The sequence below is a fragment of the Zalophus californianus genome, chromosome 11, assembly GCF_009762305.2.
Source record: "Zalophus californianus isolate mZalCal1 chromosome 11, mZalCal1.pri.v2, whole genome shotgun sequence".
NCBI lineage: Eukaryota > Metazoa > Chordata > Mammalia > Carnivora > Otariidae > Zalophus > Zalophus californianus.
The window spans coordinates 31,722,960-31,742,101 of record NC_045605.1 but is presented as its reverse complement, the minus strand read 5'-3'; the positions used below and the strand labels follow the sequence as shown (position 1 = coordinate 31,742,101).

The window sequence follows — 19,142 nt, the reverse complement described above, 5'->3', positions numbered from 1 at the left end:
ATCCAAGAATACCTTGTAATTACATATAACATTTTTGTGTTCTTTTCTGGGGTGATTGCTCTCATGACATTTTCAAAGGAATTTGCTCATGGTCCATACTCACCACTTATTTATTCAGTCTCATAAATCACTTTGTCACAGAAGGGAAAATAACACTGAAAGTATTTCTTTTTCTGAAGAAATACTACTAGTGAGTAGTATGCTACAAAAAATGATTCCTTAAAATTTTATATAAAGTACATAACACCAAAGGCTGTAGTAGCAGTTGAGAACCAAAAACCTAAGTTAATTACATTAAAAAAATTGAGCATGAAAATTTAGTTCTTTACATTGTAGGAGTTAAAGGAAAGCACAATAGGCTGACAAATTACGTGAAATATGCACTATGTAGTTTATTACTATATGAGGGTCATCCAGCATTAAGAAGGATATTGTGTTTATCTACCCTTCTCAAATTAGGTGGCTATGGAAGATCGATAGAGTATCTTTCTAAAATTCTAAATGAGGATAAAATTTAAAAATCCAGGGAAGTAAATGGTTAGAGTCACTGTCTTAAGTATCAATTATTTCAATCAGTCCTTTAAAGAAGTGATTGATAAAAGATTCCCTGGAGCTACTTTGTTTTGCTGACAAAGATAGAGCTCTATAAGTCAGATGTGATTTTCAGACAATAATGTTCATATTCTGTTTGAATACTTAACAGTTGGATTTGAAATCTTGACCAAATGTTCATCCTACCTTTGCACAGATGTCAAAAAGTCAAGGAACTGTTTAGGATTCACTCAAATACCTGAATAAACACTTGTTTGAGGCCTAACAGTTTCCTGTTATGATGAAATGATATTTAAAAGAAAATGTTGGCAGAGAATCCTTTGTGCAAATAAAATCTTAAGTGGAAGAATAAACCAAATAAACAGAGAAAACAGAGTTGTTCTGGTTTGAAAAACGAATGGGACTGACTTGAGCAGTACAATTTGGAAACCAATCTCCTGGAAGAGATCATGTTTTTGTCTGAAGAATTATAAAGTAATTAACATTTATTCAAATACAAAACATTCTGGAGAGGTAGCATATGGGCACACAAAACACATAAGTTGCAGTCAGATGCCCTGGATTTGAATCTTGACCCCTATACTTTGTAGTGACCTACTCATCTGTGAAATATAGATAATAAGAGTACTTCTATCTCATAAAACTCTTAGGAGGATTAAATGACTTAATATAGTAAAGCACTTTGAACAGTGCCTGGGTCATGGTCAAGAGTAGTTAAGTGTTTTTAAATAAATAAGCCTCTTATACAACATCAGGATATGTTAGTGGAACAAACTGCAATTCTTCTAGAGTTGTCTAATTGAATACTATGATGTATCATCCATGGCTTTGGCATAACTAGAGTTGAAGTATTCTCATGTTTACTAACTATACAATGTTTTTTTGTTTTGTTTTGTTTTTTTTCTTCTTCCTGATTTTGGATATATCAAAAATGGGGATTATGTACATATTCATCTTTCTAGTTCTAGCATAAGCAACTTTTAAATGTAGTAAGTATCAACACATGTATCTGGAGTGAATAAATTAATGACTTAAATCATTTTAGCAGCATGAAGGAAGCTAATCATGTAGTTCATTTAGAGCTGATTAAAAATAATTATATTCTCAAAAAAGGAAGAAGGCATGTACTCAAGGAGGCAAACACAAAAAAACTTACTCAAGTAATGTATGACAGTGATGCCTTAATAAAAGGATTTGCATACTGCAAGCTGGGACAGCTACTCTGGAGAACAGTATGGAGGTTCCTTGAGAAGTTAAAAATAGAGCTACCCTCTGACCCAGTAATTACACTACTAGGTATTATCCCAAAGATACAAATGTAGTGATCTGAAGAAACACCTGCACCCCAGTGTTTATAGCAGCAATGTCCACAACAGCCAAACTGTGGAAAGAGCCCAGATGTCCATCAACAGATGAATGGATAAAGAAGATGTAGTATATATGTGTGTGTGTCTGTGTGTGTGTGTATATATATATAATGGAATATTACTCAGCTATCAAAAAGGATGCAATCTTACCATTTACATCAGTATTGGTGGAACTGGAGGGTATTATGCTGGGTGAAATAAGTCAGTCAGAGAAAGACAATTATCATATGGTTTCATTCATATGTGGAATATAAAAAATAGCACAGAGGATCATAGGGAAAGGGAGGGAAAAGTCAAAAGGAAAAAATCAGAGAGGGAGACAAACCACGAGAGACTCTTAACTATAGGAAACAAACTGAGGGTTGCTAGAGGGGAGGCTGATGGGGTAACTGGGTGATGGGCATTAAGGAGGGCACGTGTTGTGATGAGCACTGGGTGTTATATAGAACTGATGGTTAACTGAATTCTGCATCTGAAACTAATGATAAACTATATGTTGGCTAATTGAATTTAAAAAATAAATAAAAGGATTATCATACTATGAAATATTATGCAATAAAAAACAAGCCAGGACTATAAATAAACACAGAGCTTCAAGTCATTGTTGCACGAAAAAATGATGAAGGATTATTACATATAGGATACCTTTTATGTATGGACATATGCAAACAACATTATATACACATACACACATTAAAAACTAAGATAGAGGTAGAGAATAATGGTAGGGAAGGGAACAGATTAGAAGTATTGATCAAAGAGGACTAAAACCTTATTGATAACTTTTTTCCTTTCCTACTAATACATTCCTAAGGAGAATGTATTATTGTGTTACTTGAGTAATTAAAGTATAATAACTCAAAGGCTGAAGCAGAAGCACTAGCTGTTAGAATTAGCATGTATGTCTTGATACCAATGCCTCCCCCCTCAGATTCTTGCAGTGGTGTTAAGATGCAGGTTCTGAAGAGGCATTAATAATTTGGCAACCCTAAATAAGCAAATTCATTAAGCAGATGATCCCCAATGCAATCTTTCTGCGACTTCTTTTTCAGTAAAATGGAGACTTTAATGGGTCATAATGCAAAATTGTGCTTAAAACCAGCTTACTATTCATACTAAATATTAAACTGAGAGACCTGTAGCATAAGTATAAATTACAGGTATTTATTAATAAGAATATTTATTATTTATAAAGTTTAGAACTCCAGTCCAGTGAATTACTTCATGTTTATTTTTAGGATAACAGAAAAACTGTTCAAGGGTAGACCCTACTGGAGAGAAAATTAAATAAGATTATTGGCAAATCATCTTCTCAAGAGCCCAAATTTTAATCAAAGAAGTTATGGTGGGAGGGATTGTTGGATAATTTTGTGGAGTACAAAAGACACAGAAAACATTATAGAGCTCTAAAGACAGAAAAAATAATTCATGAATTGGTCCATTAAAATTTGAATGTATAATTAGAGCAGGCTTCAAAACAAGGAAAGTTCTTAAGGATAAAAAGGAGCATTACATAATGATAAAGGAGTTGATTCTCCAAGAAGACAAAACAATCATTAATGTGTAAGATCTAACAACAGAGCATTAAAATTTTGTGACAAGAGCTGATAACACTGCAAGGAAAAATAGATGAATCTACTATTATAGTTGGACATTTCAACATCTCTCTATCAGAAATGGACAGATCCACTAGGCCAAAAAAAAAAAAATCAATGAGGACACAGGTGAACCCAACAACATCATTCATCGGGATATAATTGACGTCTATAGACTACTTCATTCAACAGCAGCAGATTACACATTCTCAAGCCCACATGGAACCTTCACCAAGATAAACCACATTCTAGGTCATAAAACACACTTCAACAAATTTGAAGAATACAAATTATAAAATGTCTGCTCTTAGACCACAGTGAAATTGAACGTTAAACAGAAAGACAACTGGAAAATAAAACATGTGGAGATGGAGATTTTACAACACACTTTTAATTAACACATGATTCAAAGAAAAAAATCTTGAGAAATTAAAAAAATTTTTGAACTAAATAAAACTGAAGGGATGCCTGGGTGGTTCAGTCAGTTAAGCATCTGCCTTCAGCTCAGGTCATGATCCCAGGGTCCTGGGATCGAGCCCTGCGCTGGGCTCTCTGCTCAGTGGGGAGCCTGCTTCTCCCTCTCCCTCTGCCGGCCGCTCCCCCTGCCTGTGCTCTCTGACAAATAAACAAATGGGGAGGGTATGTGCTATGGTTAGCGCAGTGAATTGTGTAAGACTGTTGAATCACAGACCTGTACCTCTGAAACAAATAATACATTATACGTTAAAAAAAAAGAAAAAAGAAAAAGAAGAAGCTAGCAGGAAGGGAAGCTAGCAGAAGGGGGGAATCAGAGGGGGAGACAAACCATGAAAGATTGTGGACTCTGAGAAAGAAACTGAAGGTTCTAGAGGGGACGGGGGTGGGGGGATGTGTTAGCCTGGTGATGGGTATTAAGGAGGGCACGTACTGCATGGAGCACTGGGTGTTATACGCAAACAATGAATCATGGAACACTACATCAAAAACTAATGATGTAATGTATGGTGATTAACATAATAATAAAAAATAAATTAATTTAAAAAATCTTTTTAAAAATATTAAAACACAAATTAGCAAAATCGGTGGTATATAGTATTACGTAAGCAGTGCTTACAGGGAAATTTATAGCATTTAGAAATACAGCATTAACTGTATATTTTAGAACAGAAGAGCTAAAATTTATAATCATCAAAGCTCACCTTAGCAAACAAGAAAAAGAAGAGCAAATTAAGCCACTGAAAGTAGAAAAAAAATAAAAATTAGGTCAGAAATCAATGACATTGAAAGCAGGAAGTCAATAAAGAAAAAAACAAAACCAAAAGCTGGTTCTTTGAAAAGATCAATAAAATCAATATAAGCCTCCAGCCAGGCTAATTAAAAAGAGAGAGATGGGGCGCCTGGGTGGCTCAGTTGGTTAAGCGACTGCCTTCGGCTCAGATCATGATCCTGTAGTCCTGGGATCGAGTCCCACATCCGGCTCCCTGCTCGGCGGGGAGTCTGCTTCTCCCTCTGACCTTCCCCCCTCTCATGTACTCTCTCATTCTCTCTCTCAAATAAATAAATAAAATCTTAAAAAAATAAATAAAAAGAGAGAGAACACAAATTACTAATATCAGAAATGAAAGAGGGATATCACTGTAGATCCTATAGACATTAAAAAGATAATAAAGGAATACTATGAACAACTCTATGCCCACAAATCTGATAACTGAAATGAAATGGACCAATGCCTTGAGATAGACAATCTGCCAAAGCTCACACAAGAAGAAATAAATAATCTGAATAGGCCTATATCTATTAATGAAATTGAATCAGCAATTAATAACTTTCCAAAACAGAAAGCATCATGCCCAAATGAGTTCACTGGTGAATTCTGCCAAATATTTAAGGAAGAAATCATACCAATTCACCACAATCTCTTAAATAGAAACAGAGGGAATACTTCCTAATTCATTTTGTGAGGCCAGCATTACCCTGATATAAAACCAAAGACAGTACCAGAAAACTACAGACTGATATCTCTCACGAACATAGTTGCAAAAATCCTCAAGAAAATCTTGCAGATCAAATCCAAAAATGTTGAAAAGAAATCCACAACATGACCAAATGGGATTTACCCTAGGCATGTAAGAATGGTTCAACATTTGAAAATTAATGTGCTGCATCACATCAACAAACTAAAAAAGCAGTATCACGTGATCATATCAATAGATGCAGAAAAAGCACTTGACAAAATCCAGCACTCATTCATGAACCAGAAATAGAAGTGAATTACTCAACTTTATAAAAAATATCTACAAAAAACCTATAACTGATGTCATACTTGATGGTGAGAAACTACAAGCTTTCCCATTAGACCAGGAACAAGACAAGTGTATCTCCTCTTGCCACTCCTTTTCAACACTGGAGTGGAAGTCCTACTAATGCAATAGGACAAAAAGAGGAAGTAAAAGGTATCCTCGTTGGGAAGAAAGAAATAAAACTATCTTTGTTTGTAGGTGACATGATATTCTATGTAGAAAATCCAAAAGTACTGACAAAACAAGTCCTGGAACTAATAAGCAACTATAGCAAGGTTGCAGGATGTAAGGCTAATATATAAATGTCAGTCATTTTCTTATATACTAGCAATGAAAAATGGCATTTGAAATTTAAAACACTATCATTTATATTAGCACCCCAAAAATGAAGTACTTAAGTATAAGCATAACCAAATACGTACTAGACCTATAGGAAGAAAATCACAAAACTCTAATGAAAAAAATAACTAAATAAATGGAGCAATATTCCATGTTCGTGGATGGGAAGATTCAATATTGTTGACATGACTTCTCCCAATATGACCTACAGATTCAATGCAATCCCAATTAAAACCCCAGAAAATTATTTCATGGTTATTGACAAACGATTTAAAGTTTATATGTAGACGCAAAAGACCCAGAATATTCAACACAATATTGAAGTTGGAGGCCTGACATACCTGACTTCAAGACTTACTATAAATCTATAGTAATCAAAATAGTGTGGTATTGGTGAAAGAACAGACAGATAGATCAATGTAACAGAATAGAAAACCCTAGAAATAGACCCACATGAATATAGTCAACTGATCTTTGACAAAGTAGCAAAGGGAATACAAAGGAGCAAAAACTGTCTCTTCAACAAATAGTCCTTAAACAACTGGACATCCACATGCAACAAAGTGAATCTAAACATAGACCTTACACTCTTCATAAACATTAACTCAAAATTGATCACAGACCTAAATACAAGACTCAAAATAAAAAAATATATAAGTCCTAAATATAACTTGGGAGCAAATGTAGATGACCTTAAGTTTCATTAATGATTCTTTAGATACAACGTTCAAAGTCATGATTCATGAAAGAAAGAACTGAGGAACTGGATTTCTTTGAAAGTAAAATTTTCTGCTATGCAAAACACATTGATTTTCAAGAGAATAAAAAGACACAGAGTGGGAGGAAATATTTGCAAAAGACGTATCTAATAAAGAATTGTTATCCAAAATATATAAGAACTGTTAAAACATAACAATAAGAAAACAACCAGATTGAAAAATGGGTAAAAGTCCTTAATGGGCTTCTCATCTTCTCACCAATGATACATGGATGCCAAATAAGTATATGAAAACATGCTCCACATCATACATCATCAGGGAAATGCAAATTAAAACAACGATATATTACTATACACCTATCAGAATGACCAAAACCCAGAACACAGACAAGACCAAATGATAGCAAAGATGCAGAGTGACAAGAATTTTCATTCATTGCTGGTGGGAATGCAAAGTAGCATAGCCACTTTGGAAGACAGTTTGAAGATCTCTTACAAAACTAAACATCCATCAAATGTAGCAATCATACTCCTTGGTATTTACCCAAAGAAACAAAACAAAACATATGTCCACACAAAAACCTGCTCATGGATCATTATAGCAGCTTTCTTCATAATTGTCAAAACTTGGAAGCAACCGAAATACATTTCAGCAGGTGAATGGATAAACTGTGTTACATCCAGACAGTGGAATATTATTCAGAACTTAAAGGAAATGAGATATCAAGCCATGAAAAGACATGGAGGAAACTTAAATGCATATTACTAATTGAAAGTAATGGCATTCTGTAAAAGGCAAAACTATGGAGAGAGTAAACAGATCACTGGTTGCCAGGGATTTGGGGACAAAAAGGGATGAATAAAGAATACAGAGGATTTTTAGGGCAGTGAAACTACTCTGTATGATGCCATAACTATGGATACATTTTATTGTATATTTATTCAAACCCATAGAATGTACAATACAAAGAGCAAACCCTAATGCAAACTATGGATTTGGGGTGATTATGAAGTGTTCATAATTGAAGTACATTCATCAATTGTAACAAAAAATGTACCACTCTAATGGAGAATGTTAATAATAGGGGAGGCTATGCCAGGGCAAGAGGTATATGGGAAATCTCTGTACCTCCCTCTTGATTTTGCTATAAACCTAAAATTTATCTTAAAATAACAAAATATTTAAATGAATTTGAATGTTCATTATTTCTCTTTTGGAAGCCATAACAGGGAGAATATGCTACCAAATCAGTTTCATTTTTAGTCTCTGACACCAACTCTATTCAACTTTTGAAAGAAATACTTTATGCATAAAAATATTTCATTTCTATCCAGTTTCCTCTGTAGTCTACTTATGATGGTGTCTTTCTAAACCTAAAAGATATTTCCCATCATTCCCAGTTTCTGACAGAGGGGTCAATTCTCTAGTTTTCCAGGCATTGCTTAAACTATTCACTTAACACATCTATAATTCATTATATAAATGCTAATTGATAGAGTGTTTCTTGCCTCCACTATACTGTAAACTCCACTAGGGCTGCAGCTAGCCAGGTCTGTCCCATTTTACTGCATTTTCAACTAGTACCTAGCATAATGCCTAGCACAAGGCAGGTGCTCAATAAATACATGGTTATTAATACATGAACAAATCAAATTAGATGAACCTAGAGGACATTATGAATGAAATAAACCAGACAGAGAAAGACAAATACCACATGGTATCATTTACACATGGAATAAAAAAAAATCAAATTCATAGAAAGTAAAAAATGGTCACCAGGGGCTGGGAAATAGGGGAAATAAGGGGAGGTTAGTAAAAGTGTACAAACTTTTAGGATGAATAGGTCTGAGGATATAATAAATAACATGGTGACTAGTTGAGAACATTGCATTATATGACTGAAATTTGCTGAGAGTAAAACTTAAATATTCTTGCCAAAAAGAAAAAAAGATAAATAAGTGAGGTGATGGATGTGTTAACTTGATAGGAGAATCCTTTCACCATATATATCAAATTATCATATTGTACACTTTAAATATCTCACAATTTTATTTGTCAATTATACTTCAATATACCTGGAATAAAAATGATGCTAATAATGTAGTATAATTACAAATCCATCAATACTTACTTAGTGTCTTCTAAATAAGGTTTATTGTATTACACAATTTCCCCACCCATATTCCATCAAATTTATTCACTACAAATGCTGTCACAGTAAAGAGCATCTAAAGAATAAGAGTTTGGCATCATTAGTTAGGATAATTTAGAACAAATTTACTGAATATCTATGAATATCTAGTATATTCCTAGCACCAAGCTAGTCACAGTACATACACAGAAAAGCCAATGAGAAATGATCTTTTCCATCTTACTATGAAGTCATGGCCTGCATTTTTAGAATTGGTTGGGTCATTATGACTTCATCTCCTTGAAAGGTATTAAGGCAATTTTTGACCACTTCCTGGTTCATTCCAAGTCTTAGTAAAGGAATGCAATGGGCTATTCAACCAATTGCTTTTTGGCTAATTCATTTTCTTAGGTTAAGAGAGGTCATCTCTTCCCACCCCCAAACACTCACTTCCAGAGTGGTTTGTCTTTCCTTTTCTTTTCTTTCCTTTTCTGCCTCTTCTGTCTTCTGTCTCATACCAAGAGAAACCCAGTTTTCCTGGGTGACTTCTTTACAGGCTTTATTGTCTCTCACTCCCAACTTGGAGGAGAGGTAAAGAAACTGGTTCTTGGTCCCCTATGTCTTCTCATAGCTGTCCTAAAGGTGAAGTTAGTATCATCCATCCATTTATATTACACACTTTTAATCACTCTTCATCTTGCAATCTCTTTTAGGATTCACTTTTACCTTTCTAGATGTTTTATCATTTGGCTCACATTTTTTCTTACAACCCTCTATTGTTTTTCTTTGAAATTTAAACAGCATTTCCTATTAAGAGAAATGTAGTATAATTGAGAGAAATGTAGCACAGATTCTGGAGTTACACCACTTGGGTTTGAATCCTCACTCTACCACTTCCTAACTATGGTTAAGGCAATTTAACATCTCTGGCCTTAGTTTCCTTATTGGTAAACTGAAAATATAATGATTATAAGGATTAAAGGAATTAAAACACCCATAAAACATATAGTCCCTAGTACATAGAAAGTACTCTAAAATGCTATTATCACTTTTTTAAAAGATTGTATGTATTTATTTGAGAGAGAGAGAGAGCAAGCACAAGCAGGGAGAGTGAAAGAGGGAGAGAGAGAAGCAGGCTCCCCACTGAGCAGGGACTCGGACATGGGGCTTGATCCCAGGACCCTGAGATCATGACCTGAGCCAAAGGCAGACGCTTAACCAACTGAGCCACCCAGGTGCCCTGCTATTACCATTATTATCCTTGGTAACAATATTTATATTTTTGACCACCAATTTTCCATTTCTGGACATATTGGCATCCACACATAGTTCTACCTTGAACTACCCCTACTTTAGATTTCACACCCATTTCTTTCCAACTGTTAAAGTCCTTCTACTCATCTTTCTTAGTCATGAAAATTCCCAGAAACTTCTATTAACTTGTCTTAAATTACTGATTTTATCCCAATTCATTCAAACACCAGCAATTAAACTTCCCAACCTTTAATTTTAATGATTTCCTAATATAATTCTTCAAGTCTTAGTCAGTCAAATCTTAATCTTTTCACTTCTCTTTGGACATATATACTTAAAAGCCCTCCTCAATGCCCAGAGATCAATAATCTTACTCGTTCTCTAGTAATCAAATGAAGTTCATATTTTCCATGAAGTCTTCTCCTGTCATTATAGAATAAGCACATTCCATCCTACAACCAACTTCCTCCCGCTAAACACACTAACTCACAAACCACACAAATCTTAACTACTTTACAAATTTGCTTATCTGGGCATTTAGTGAGAATCTCTATTTTATATGCAAAAATACATGCATATATGTTACCTCCTCAACTCTATCATAAGCTCCTTGACAGAAGTGACACCAATTGAAGTTGACAATATACTAGGCATTTATTTCAAAACTTTGCATGTATTAACTCATTTAATCTTTATAACAACCCTGAGGCGTAGCTTTGTTATCGTCATTTCATATCTAAGGCAGAGAGAGGTGAAGTCAAGGGAAGAATATCTTTGCCACAGATCTAAATATAAGAGTTATAAAATAACTGTTGAATGGGAGTACCTGGGTGGCTCAGTTGGTTAAGCTGCTGCCTTTGGCTCAGGTCATGATCCCAGGGTTCTGGGATCGAGCTCCACATTGGAGCTCCGCATTGGGTGCCTTGCTCAGCGGGGACCCTTCTTCTCCCCTGCCTGCCGATCCCCCTGCTTGTGCTTGCTCTCTCCCTCTCTGTCAAATACATAAAATCTTTTTTAAAAAATTAAAATTTAAGTTAAAAAAAAACCCTGCTGAGTGAATGAAATTACTCATATCATTTTGTAATCTTGCTTTCATTTCATGAATGACTTATAAACACCCATCTTGAGTTCCTTTTTGTAAATATTGCCAAATAAAGGTACTTCATTTCTACTACTCAAAACTAAAACAGGATCATGCCAACAGTAATGGTCCAACAAATGCTTACTAAGAGTAAATTTGGGAAGACATTTTATGTGGCTTCTGAATACTATTTTAATACTATAAAAGCATTTGTATTTTACTTAGGGTGCTCTTGGTTCTATATGCACATTTTGAAGTAACTTCTGAAAATTAAGTAGCATTCATCATATATCTACTTGTGCACACCATTTCTGATTTATAAGCATTGCAGTGAAAGAGTATCTAACCTATGCTGACTAACAATTAGTTACTAACAAGTTGTGTGCTCTTTGGAAATTCAAATTTATGTCTTTGGGACTTGCTTATCTATAAAGAGATGGAGCTGGGCTAGAAAAAAACTGGCCTTCAGACAGGGGATTCTACAGGCGTCATTCACTTATAAAATTAGACTACTCTAAGGAGACTGTAAGAATGAAGGAAATCCTATTAATGTCAAAAGGAATGTTCAAAAAACCAAAACTAAAGTCACATGGAAATGGTAACTCCAATTATGTGCTGGAGAATCTACTCTTCCACACAAAGAACTCCTACTTGTAACTATGACTAAATAATGTCAATAGGAAAGTTGGGGTCACTCTCAGTGGTGTCCCATTTTCTCATGTAGCCTCTTTATACACAGTGCTTCAATTAACTTAAAATGCAATTAAAACCTCCCGAAGCTGAATACATTTGTTCAGTATCAGTTAAGTATATTCATCCTTTGTGGAAAAAAAAATCATAATCTAGATAAGTATGAAGCAAATATTCTTTAAGAAGAATTAATTTAAGTAGAATTATTACAAATACTACTAATAAATGGTTGGAAATCATTTTTACCAAAAAGGTATAATAGTTGTAAAGAATCACCTTTTAACACATCTACAAGAATAGTGAATTTAAAATGTCTTTTAGGTTATATTCTTCTGATGCATATTAAATATGCACATCAAACTCCTTTGAAAATTTCGTTAAGGTAAAAATTCCCCATTCCTTCCTCCCCTACTTATAAATAGAAGGCTCTTGAAATTAAAAACAAAAACAAAAACAAAAAAAACCCCTCACAAACAGGAAGCAAAAAAGCAGGTAATCAGATCTTTTGTTCCTTGTCCAGGTGTGATCTCTTCACTCCAGAGGAAACCCTAAACTCATTTCAGCTCCGTTCAAGTCCAAAATACATTATGTAAGTCAATTCAAAATCATTAGGTAAATACGTAATTTAGATGATTTTAAAAATATGAAGGCCTTATAGCAAACTACTTCTTCAGAAACTGTTATTGTGATACCCAAATTTTTCATTTGCTTTAAACTGTTTACTCCTATCCCCTTATAAAAATATACCAAACAAAAAGAGAATTTTAAAAATTTGTTTAGAATTACCATTATATAAGTATTACATAGATATGAATGTAGAGAAAAGACAAAATTATGTAGAAAATTTGTAACTGTGTCAGATATATATATGCACACACATATAAATACATATACATAATTTCAATGACTTTTACCATTTTTCTTTTGATTAAAATTTTAAATTTAGTACATGTTACATATAATATATAATAGAAATATAAAAATACAATTACAGCCAAGCTGTTTCTTTAAAGCTAAATAGGTAATGAACAATAGCAACATTGTCCCCAAGATTAGTATAACTTGAGTCTAATATTGAAAGGGCTAGTCAGAGTATGCAATTAAAATATCCAACCACATTCAATTTTGAGTATTATAAATAAAAACATTGTTAAAACATAGTCATATATTTTAAGTTATATGGAAATGTCACCATTTCTTAGAAGCAAGGGATAATTAAAATCTAAAAAATAATAGATGGTCTCGGTTTACAATTAAACCAAAAATAAAGGATCAGGAAAAAGGAACCTACCTTCCATTGCTCTTTTAAAGAAGACCTTACAGCTCCCGCAGGTGAGGACACCATAATGACAGCCTGATGCTTCATCTCCACAGATTAAACAAATCTTCTGAGGTAATGACTCGAAGTTGTACTGTGGGCTCTGGCTGGCATCTGAATCCGGCCTTGAAATGCAAAACAAAGTACTCCATTTATTTTTAGGTGCACCACTAGCTAATACTAAAGTTTTCTTAACAGAATTGACAGAGTGAAAGGGGATTTTAAAATAGAAGTGAATGTATACACACCCTTGAAAGACATGCAAATTAAACTTGGTGTACTGTTACTGGATTCACCACATTTGCAAGTTATTAGTCATTCATCAGCAGCACCAACATAAAAGAATAATATATAATTTTATGTTCAGGAAAGCAAAGGTTCATTGGTTCTGTTAAAAAAATATTTCTGCAAAACTCCTTATATAGAACAATAAATTTACTCTTTGAAAAATGAAATGTTATTCCCTTCCTGTAGCCTGGGTAACTATAAACACGGTTTTAAGGGTTCAGTGGTACTTAGCAATGCTTTTGTTTTGAGTTTTTAACAAACCCCTAATGATTGTTTACTTACACGAGTATATGTGTTTGCCATTTTAAAGAATTGTTCAATATATTGACACTGTTTTGCCCATTCACAGCAATAAGATTCTAAAGCGAACATTCTTTAAAAATTCCACTACTTCAGTATGTAAATCAAAATGTTTTTGAAAACCTGTGTGAAAAAAGTTGTAGCGAAACCGAAACAATAATAGAATACAGTGCACTGGTAGTGATTGATGTTTAAATCCATAATGTAAACATATTACACACAACTTTAGCCTTGAGATTCGTATGAAAATTGAGCCATTAAATGTCCCAATCCGTGAAGTTATGCTTTCAGTTCTGGCAAGCTACCATACATCAACTACCACCCCTCCAGGAGGATCCATGCCTTAAAGTCTCTTCTCCAAGAAAGACAATCCCGGTAAATGTCCTTCTAAGAAAATAACCATTTTATAAAGCCCCCAACTCGCTGCGCTTTTTCCGCTCCACTGCGGCACCTAGAATGACGTTGCACATTTTAAATCAGGGCTAGTTTTGCCTCGCAGATTTGGGAAGTTTAGAAAATATTTTTGAGGAGGCACGCTCCAAAAAGAGGCATATTATGCGCCCCCTTTGTGTCCCTAAAATAGTAAGGAGAGGAGGGAAGTAAAAGGAAACCAAATTACCCTTGTGCTCCGCCCCGACCACCCATCCTCTTGAGGCCACTCGGGTGAGTGGGACCCTGAGGGCCAAAAGCTAGCGGCGACGAACTGGCTGGTCCGCTATTCGCGAGACTCATAGGAATCCCCGCGCCCCGCCCGGGGCCCTTACCTCAGGTAGTTGAGATAAGGCTGGTAGACCTGCGGCAAGCCCTCTTTGAGCACCGCCGCCTGGTAGCCGAGCTGCGGGAGCCCGTTGAGGCTGAGCTGCGGGTAGAGCGCAGGGGCCGCCCCCGCAGCGACAGCAGAAGCGGAGGTGGAGGCACCGTCCCGGGGCAGCAGGCAAGCGCCTGCGCCTGGCGCCTTGCAGGGCGGCGGAGCAAACGGGCCCTGCTGGGGCGGCGCGCCCTCGGCTTTGTACAAGATGCACTCTAGGGTCGACCCCGACGAGGACACCGAGGAGACAGAGGCACTGGCGGGTGCGGCGGCCACCACCGCCGCTTCCGTGGGTCTGGACGATGGAGCTCGCGGAGGTAGCGGCTGCAGAGCCAGCGGCAAATCCGGGAAAACAGCCGGATTAGGACCCGCCACCAGGTATTGCCGCGGGGAGCGCACAGCTGCCTCGGTGCCTTCCTCTTCCTCCTTGATCTTCAGGGCAGGCGGCTGGAAGTCGCCATAAAGCTGGAACCCATCGTCCTTGGGCTCGGCGTCGGGCGGGTATGCACAGTCGGAGAAGTCGCTGGCAGCTACCTGGGTGGACGAAGCCGAGGGCGAGCCCCGCGGCGGGGCAAAGGCGCTGATAGCCGCAGCCCCGCCGTCATAGTTCTCCCCTTCCAGCAGTTGCCGGGTGCGGGCGGCCAGGAAGGCCGAGTTGAGGGGCAGAATGGGCACGTGGATAAAATCCATCATCGTGGTGGCCAACGGGGAGCACCCGGGCGCCGCGGGAGCGTCCTGCTCCGCCAGGGAGACCTTGGGAGCCAAAAAGCGGGAATCTTCCTTGGGGACCAGGGTGACGCCTCCTGTGGCCACTCCAGGAGCGGTGGCCGCAGCTCCTCCTGCAGCTACCGTGCCTCCCAGAGGCCGGGATCTGCCTTTCAGAAGCGGACCCACGGAGCCCTCGGACTCGAAGCCATCCTCCTCCTCTACGTCCACCACAGCCGGCTGCGGTGTCGGTTTCACTGCGGCCCCCCGCCAAGGAGGGTTCCCAGAGGTCAGGGGCAACAGCTGCCGGGACGGTGACAGGCCCCTGGGCAGCACTTTATGGGCAGTTGCCCTCCCGGAGCTGTCGCCAGCCTTGCTCTCTGGCCGGCTCATCAGCGGGGACGACACCCCCTGGGTGGTGGGGGCAACCCGGGGTTCTTCGGGAAGCTTGGAGCCAAACAGGCACCAAGGGCTGGTGGACTCACAAGCAGGAGGGCTGGCGTGGCTCTGCCCCGGGCCTGCGGGCTCCAGTAGCGTGTCCAAGACACTGTCCAGCAGCCCTCTGTCTTTTTCTGGGGGTCTAGAGCTGTGAGCTCCTGCACCGCTTGTGGCTTCTACTCTGGGATACGCCCCCTCCACGTCTGACAGCGGCTGCTGGTCCTGAGTTTTCCCGTCCGCGTTCTGTCCCTGGCAGGGCCGAGGGAAGAGCAGCCCGTCTAAGGAGATGGGTATGGCCGAAACTACAGGGGAGGCGTCCGAGGTCTGACTCGCCTTGAAGGAGCCAGCGTCCCCGCGCCCCGACAGAGGCGATCCGACCCGTGTGGGCGCGCCGCCCGCCACGTGGGGAGCCTGGGAATCCTTTGCCTTCGGCTCTGTCATGACGACCTGAACTCCCCTTTTTCTCCTCCCCTGTCCGTAAGGAGGAGGGATAGAGGAAGGAGGAGGAAGTGTGGGAAATATAGGAGCAGCGGGAGGAGAAAGTTAAGTTGAATTTGGCTGGACTCTGTGGGGCGGGGTGGGGGATCTCCACCTCCCGGGTCGGTAGGGGGCGGCGCTGGTCAGCTACTGCCTTTGCCCTCCATCTGGTAGGCAGAGGAAGGGTGGCAGTCAGGTGGGGAGAGCAGGAGAAGGTAGTCTCCTAGCTGGGATAGTTCTCCGACTTCAGTCGGAGGACCGGAGGCGCAGAGTACTCACAATTCCAGCACTCGAGTGGCGGTGACTTCGAAAGCAATTACGTGAGCGGCTCTCTCTCCCGACTTTTTCTCCGGCTTCAAAGCGGAGCGTGTCTTGTAGCTCCCAATCCCTGACTGCGTTCCACTTTCCTTCTCATTAAAACTTTGGGGCTACTTGGACTTCTCGCTACAGCCCATTCTCAAAAACAGTCGGGTTTCTGCCTCCTCCCAATAAATAGCGGGCGACAATCATCCCTGGAGCTCTCACGTTTCTCGGCAGTTCAGGAGGACGTAACGTCTGTACTTATATATTTCACTCAAGTGCTGAGGGAAACTAGTTTGCATTGAGAATGCTGCTTACACATCATATCCTCGAACACAAATAATACTAAGCTTAACTGGAGTAATGACAGCTGTAGCCTGGCCCCACCGCTTTCTAATGACGCCTCCGCCCTATCAGGATGCCCCGCCCAAAGCCCCTCCCTACACCAATGACGCACCTGATCTGAAATTCTGGATTTGGTGTCCTCAACCACTAGTCTGAATTCCACTCTGAACGGCAGGTGCTGTGGAATGGAACTTCATAAACATATTAAGATATTGTACTACCAATTAAGAATCATGCTCAATCTAACTGGAAAAACGAATGGATTCTTTCAGGATTTCAGTTTTGTAAAGATTTAACATGGAGAAAGATATTTGGCTATGTTAAATAAGATATCAAAGATGATCCTAAATAATATAAAAGAGATTCTCTCTGTTATGACTTCCATGAAAGTGAGTACTTTCAAATTTCTCTTAATACAACCAAGATGTCCTGCTCCTCTGGAACAGTCCTCAATGTGGCAGAGAAATTTGGGAGTGGAAGATAGTTGATAATACCTCTTCACCGGTTCTGAAGTTTAGAGGTTGTGTGTCGTATTTTGATTTGTCTAAGGAATTTATTCCAACTTTTATTAACTAGTACTTTAAGGAAAATTTCCCTTAGCTCCATCTTATATTCTGTGCTACATCATAAGTCCCTCAATAGAGATGGTGAATAGTATTTTCTCCCCCAACATATTTATTCTTAAAAATAATTATCTTTGAGGTTTATTGTTTAAGAAGATCACCTCTTATTTTATAAGATATAATAGGGAGAGGGGAAGAATATTGCAATATATTTGAGGTACTAACAATCTCTGCTGAACCCAAGACCATTGGTTATCTTGATGTCATCCTAAATGCCATGTTCAAAACTGAATTAATCATTTAAAAAGTTCCTCAAGATCCTATCTGTGCTGATGCCCCACAGGTTCTCTCAGCCAGATATAGAGAATACAGTGGAAGATTCCAAGACTCCAGGATGGGCAGAACTACTAGAGGTAAAGATCTTGGATCCCTAAATCACCTGGGGCAGGTCTACGTGAGTGAGAAATAAAGCTATATGATGTAGGCCACTGGATTTTGGAATTGATTGTTCTAACAATTAGCTTATTCTGACAAATTTTGAATATAAAGGAGTTAGAGAGGTAGAAGAGGGGTGAAGCAAATTCTAGGAAGCAGATAGAGATGTCCATAGGACATCAAATGGGAAGACATAATATGGGAACTGCAAGGATGCCATTCATTATAGATGGAGCATAGGGTAAATATGGGAATGGAAGGGGATGAGACTAGAGAGGTGAACCAATTTATTAATACTGCCATTGTTGCTTTCAGGCTTTTTCTAATCTATTTTAAACCACTTAACATATTTTATTGAAATATAATTCACATACCATACAGTTCACCCATTTTAACATACAATCTCATGGTTTTTAAGCATATTCACAGTTGTGTAACCACCATCACTATCAATTTTAGAACATTTGCATTACCCGCAAAATAATCCTCATACCCATTAATAATCACTCCTCAATCCTCCCACCCCAAATCTACCAGCAGCCACAATCTACTTTTCTTCTCTCTGAATTTACCTATTCTGGGCATTTCATGTCATATAAATGGACTCATACTGTATGTGGTCTTTTTTTGATGGCTTCTTTCACTTAGCATAATGTTTTCAAGGTTCAGCCATGTTGTAGCATGTATCAGTACTTCATTCTTTTCTAAATAATATTTCATTGTGTGGATATACCGCATTTTATTTATCCATTTACTGGTTGTTGGACATTTGGGTGGTTTCTACTTTAGGTTATTATGAATAATCCTCCTATGAACATCCATGTATAAGTTTTTGTTTGAACATATATTTTCATTTCTCTTGGATATAACTAGGAGTAGAATTGCTGGGTCATATGGTAACTCTAGGTTTCACCCTCTGAAGAACTGCCAGACGGTTTTCCAAAGAGACCACACATTTTATATTCCCACCAGGAGTGGATGAGGGTTCCAATTTCTCCACATTCTTGGCAACACCTGTTTGTCTTTTTTATTATAGCCTGCATAGTGTGTGTGAATTGGCATCTCATTATGGTTTTAATTTATATTTCCCTGATGGTTAATGCCATAGAATCTGTAGAATTTGTACCATCTGGAGAGCACTACCAGGTAGTCTTCTAA

At 38.2% G+C, this 19,142-nt stretch overlaps 1 protein-coding gene across 2 annotated transcripts in view; it reads right to left on the bottom strand.

Annotated features, from left to right (window-relative positions):
* The window catches only part of PGR (progesterone receptor), a 110,493-nt gene extending 94,188 nt beyond the window's left edge, over positions 1-16,305 (bottom strand). For both annotated transcript variants that reach the window (XM_027579913.1, XM_027579914.1), the window contains exons 1-2: positions 14,678-16,305; positions 13,299-13,450 (exon numbers count right to left, since the gene is read on the bottom strand). In XM_027579913.1, the coding sequence (XP_027435714.1) occupies positions 13,299-13,450; positions 14,678-16,305 (1,780 nt within the window). The remainder of the gene's footprint in view (positions 1-13,298; positions 13,451-14,677) is intronic.
* Between the last annotated feature and the right edge of the window lie 2,837 nt (positions 16,306-19,142).